The sequence below is a fragment of the Chrysochloris asiatica genome, unplaced genomic scaffold (genome assembly GCF_000296735.1).
Source record: "Chrysochloris asiatica unplaced genomic scaffold, ChrAsi1.0 scaffold00060, whole genome shotgun sequence".
NCBI lineage: Eukaryota > Metazoa > Chordata > Mammalia > Afrosoricida > Chrysochloridae > Chrysochloris > Chrysochloris asiatica.
The window spans coordinates 17,082,964-17,087,920 of NW_006408578.1; the positions used below are offsets into that span (position 1 = coordinate 17,082,964).

At 54.2% G+C, this 4,957-nt stretch overlaps 1 protein-coding gene across 1 annotated transcript; it reads right to left on the bottom strand.

Annotated features, from left to right (window-relative positions):
- Nucleotides 1–333: 333 nt before the first annotated feature.
- PPP1R3G (protein phosphatase 1, regulatory subunit 3G) lies at nucleotides 334–1,419 on the bottom strand. Its single transcript, XM_006864135.1, has one exon. The coding sequence runs from the start codon at nucleotides 1,417–1,419 to the stop codon at nucleotides 334–336; it is 1,086 nt and encodes a 361-aa protein (XP_006864197.1).
- Between the last annotated feature and the right edge of the window lie 3,538 nt (nucleotides 1,420–4,957).

Here is a 4,957-nt window from a genome sequence, read left to right on the forward strand (position 1 = left end):
CGTTACTGCTGGGACTTCATGTGTTTCTTCCCTCTCTGATGTGTGGCGGGAACTCTGGAGACCCCCTAGGAAGTTCCAGGGGGAGGAGAATGCTAAGGCGGGAGGGGAATTCTTCTAGTTTGCGGGATCTGTCTAGGGTGTGAGTTTATGGCTCAGCTATTTCCTTTCTTCTCCTTCACGCTTCCCTGACAGGTCAATGGCCAAGTCCACCAGGATAGGCCTCCGTTAGCACTCGGGAGGCCGGTGCGACCAAGCACTGGGCAGCGACTTCCCACCGTCCCGGGACCTGAGCGTCTCTGGACCAGGTGCGGGGCCCAGTGCGGGCCTCGGGACTCAGAGCCCGTCCGTCCTGCGCGCGAAGCTTAGTGTGTAGTTTGCTCCGGCGTTGTTGTCCCAGTACTCATCCTGCGCGCAGCGGTAGCGGACGGCGAAGTGGACAGCTGGACCCGTCACGTTCACGTCCTCGGACATTAGGCCTGGCGGCAGGCACAGAGAGAAGTGGAAACGCTCGGCGCCCGGTTCCTCCTCGCCATCCCCGGACCCGGGTTCCAGCCTGACGACCCCCGATGACACCTCTGGCGACTGCGGCTCCTCTGACTCAGGCTGCAACTCTGCAGCCACATCCAAGAAGGAGCGCCACTCGGTGAAGGTGTAGCGCACAGTCACAGCCTTCGGGCCAGGACCTCCGAGTACCCGGCCTGAGCCTGTCACCTCCGCGCCCCAGGGCGCAGAGCAGTCCACGCTCTCCAGGCAAACGCGCTGCCGCCGTAGGCGTTCAGCAGCGGCCCCCGGCTCGGGGAGCTGGAAGAGCGGCCACAACCGGGGCGAAGGGGGCGCGGCCGCTTTCACCGCTGCCGCTGCCTTGGCCAGCAGGCCTCCGAGCTGCTTCAGGTCCTCGGCGCGCATGGGGAAGCTTCGGAGGCGGGCGAGTGCGGCGGGCGGCACCTGCGGCTCCTCGGCCGCACTGAAATGCTTCACGCTGGCCAGGCTCAGCCCCAGCGCGTCCGCAAACTGCACCCGCTTCTTGCACTTCGTGCAGCAGTCGCCGGAACTAGGTGCCAAGGCCCCGGCCAGCTCACGGCTTTCTGCGTCCAGCCCCTCAGCCTGCGGGTGCTGCTGCAATAACTTAGCCGCCTGCAAGATGGGGTCGGCGGGCAAGGAGAAGGAGCGCGCGCGGTGGCGGCGGCGGCATTCCAGCAGCTCCTCCTGCTCTTGGAAGGCTGCCTCTTCCTCAGCGGACAGGACGCTGGCGCCGGGCTGAGAATTGGGGTTAGGGGCCTCGGAGAGGCCATTGCTATTCTCGCTACTCTCCACACAGGGCCCCTCCGAGGCGGGCAGCTCCTCGGCCGGCGGGGGTTCTCCTAAAGGCGCAGCGCCCGGCACCTCCAAACTTAGGAGCTGAGCCCCTGAGGCCTCCATGACACCGTTATGCCCCTGAACTTGGCCTAGTCGCCTTCCCTAGCTCGGGACTTCTTAGGAGATTCAGTGCATCGTGCCCTGGACGGAGCGTAAGGCTCCCGGCCAGTTCGGCTTCAAGCCTAGAGTCCGCCTCTGGTGGACTGGAGGGGAGAATGAACGTCCACTTGGGAGGCTCCGGGTTTTAGCTGTTGCTGCTTCGGGCAGAGTGGGAGGAGATGTGAGGCCCCGGGCCGGCTTCGGAACGAGGCCGCCAAGGGATTGAAATAGCCGCGGCCGGGGAGGGGCAGGGACGGGGGTGCGGGCGGCACTTGTGCTCCCCTCGAGTGTGCCCGGCGGTGTGCCAGGCGCGGGAATCCCTGGAAGCGGGACAAAAGTCGGGGCCAGGAGGCGAGTAGACTGGTTTGCTCGATTGCCCGCGTAAACAAGTGGGAGACTCCGCCTGGAGGTCGGGGATCCCCTTACACCCCACTCCCAAGCAGGTCTCGCGTCTATCGGCTCTACAAAGCGCCCCGCAGAGAATGCATTCGTCACTTTCCGAGACTAGGGGCTCTCGGGAGCGTCGCTCGGGCTTCCTTCTGCAGATGAAGTTGGTTGCCCGGGTACTAACGGGTTTGTCCTTCGAAAGGTCGCAGAACGGTCTCTTGGCAGCTGACCCGGGAGCAAGCGCGCAGTAGATACGTACGAACAACCCGCCTCCAGCGGCCCGTGCAAACCAAGCGATAAAGGAACTTCTTGCTTTTTCCAAACTTCAGTATTCCGCTAGGGTCCAACCCACTCGGAAATCCTACACGATCCACCACACTCGGCTCTTGGAGGTTTCTAAAATCTGGTGGCCTGAATAGCCGACCCCAGCAACCAAATGGCGACGCCGGGTGGGCTTCGGAGCCCGACAGGACAAGCTGGGGGAGGTGGACGCCAAGGCGGAGAACGCAGTGCTGCAGGGGACATTCTCACCAGGCCCCGGAGCACGTACCCGCCACCCTCCCCCTCTGCCGCCCCGCCTCGCTGGCGCCCAGCGCTCTAGGCCGCTGCGGAGGGGAGGGGCTGCCGCGGAGCTGACGCCCATACCAGCACCTATCACCTCCCCGACCCGCCAGGACCCTTGCAGCCCCAACGAGCCCTCATTGTCCGCCTAGGCCTTCAGAAGGGCCAAAAGTCCAAACCACGAAACTGGAGACCAAGGGGTGAGGGGAGGAGTGGTAGGTCACGCTACCTGGGGGGTGGGGGCACATCCAAGAAGTGTTTTGTTTTTTTAAGCCGACTCTACCTTGATCTATGCCTCGGATCTCAAACTTTTTGCTCCCATCGCTCATCATCCCCTGAGGGTCTTACAAAAACAGATGACTTTTTGAGGCTTCAGCTCCAGAATTCCCGATTCAGTAGATATGGGATGGGTTCCAGACAGCATTTTAATAAGACAGCCTGAAGTTGCATTCCCCCCATGCCTCACACTATGCTCAGCTTTCCTCGTGTTGAATATTGCCTGCCCCATCACCCACCCATGTTAATACGTGTCTACACTCTAGTCCATGAATAATCACACACACACACACACACACACACCCCTAACCATCACAGAGCCCTGGTGTGGCACTGTGGGTTCATGAGCCAGACTGCAAAACCATTTGAACTGCAAGATCTGTGGTTCGAGCTCACCAGTCGCTCCTCAGAAACCCTATACAGGATCGCTATGGGTTGGTACCGACTCCACGGCTAATAACAACAACAACATAACCATCATGGAATGTTTCTTCAGTCAAGAAACACCTAAACTCTTTATAACAGTGATCTCATAAAATATTTGTCTTTGTGATTAACTAATTTCACTCACAGACTGTTCTCCAGGTTAACCCATGTTGTGAGGTGTTTTGCAAATTCATGTTATTCTTCAGTGTTGCCTAGTATCCCATTGTGTGTATGCACTAAAGTTTGTTTAACTATTATTCTGCTGATGGTCATTTAACTTGTCTCTATCTTTTTACTGTTGTGAATAGTATTGCAATGAACATGGGTGTGCATATATCTATTCATGTCATGGTTCTAATTTATTGAGGATATAGACCAGTAGAGAGATTGTTGAGTCACATGGTATGTCTATTTCTAACTTTCTGAGAAAGTGCCATACCAGTTTCCACAGCGGTTGCCCCACTTTAAAGTCCCATCAGTGTATGAAGGCCCCAGTCTCTCCATACCCTTGCCAACATTTGTTGTTTTCTGTTTTGTTGTTGTTGTTGTTGTTTTTTACTTTGTTATTAATGCTGCACTAAGATGAGATCTCATTTTTGTTTTGATTTGCATCTCTGGTGTGGCGCTGTGGGTTAATGCACCAGACTGCAAAACCATTTGAAATGCAAGGTTGGCAGTTCAAGCTCACCAGTCACTTCTTGGAAGCCCTATATAGGGGTCACTATAGATCGGAAACCACTCGATGGCCCTTAATAACAACAATGGCTAATGGGAGTCCTGGTGTGGTGCTATGTGTGGGTTAATTCGCCAGACTGCAAAGACTTTTGAACTGCAAGGTTGGCGGTTCAAGCCCACCAGTTGCTCCTTGGAAACCCTATACAGGGTCGCTATGGGTCAGAACCGACTCGACGGCACTTAACCATAACAACAATGGCTAATGATCATAAACATTTCTTCATATGTTTCTTGGCCACCTGAATGTCTTCTTAGGTGAAATGTCTGCTCATGTCCTCTGCCCATTTAAAAATTAGATTATTAGTCTTTTTTTTTTTTTTTTAAGTTTTTATTGTGAATTGAGTGATACTTTACATGGGGGAACATCAGTTTTACACTCATCCTATTGTATTCGTTTCATTGCAATGATTACACTCCCCTACATGCTTCATCATTCAACAGTATTTGCTGCTTCTTTTCACTGTTTTTTTGTTTTTTTTGTTGTTGTTGTTGTTTTTTGATGTAGACAAAAGCACTCAGGAATATACAATCATTCAAATAGCCAAAGGGCAAACCCTGAAAGCCTACCTCTCCACCCCACACACATCCCCTCCCCCTCCATGAGTCTAGAGTCCTCAGCTGCTCTTTTTTTTTTTAATGTTTTATTGTGAATTATATGATAGTTTACTTTACATTCTTTAGCTTTACATTCATTCCATCGTATATTATATCACTGCCATGGTTCCAATCCCCTCCAAGCATCATCAACCACCCAAAGGGTATATCCCAGAAAACTGCCCCCCTACACTTCCCCCTCCTCCCCCCAGTTTTCAGCGCACAGTCCCTTTCCCTTTCTGGGTCCAAAGTCCCCAGTCACTTCACTCCACATCATCATCTCTGTCTCCATCTCAAGCATCTCTGTTTCTCTGGGTAGGGTCCCGCTCTCAGCTCTTCTCTGTTTATGATCCCGGAGGCCTCCGCTCCTATCCTAGTGAATTAATCACTCCCTTCCTTGTTACAAAACTTCCACCTTTGCATTTCCAACCCTCATAATCCGTCCTGACAAGCACTATTCCCTACAGTATCACGAGCTACCCATCTGTATCTCCTTTCATCAGCTCCGCCCAGACAGATTGAA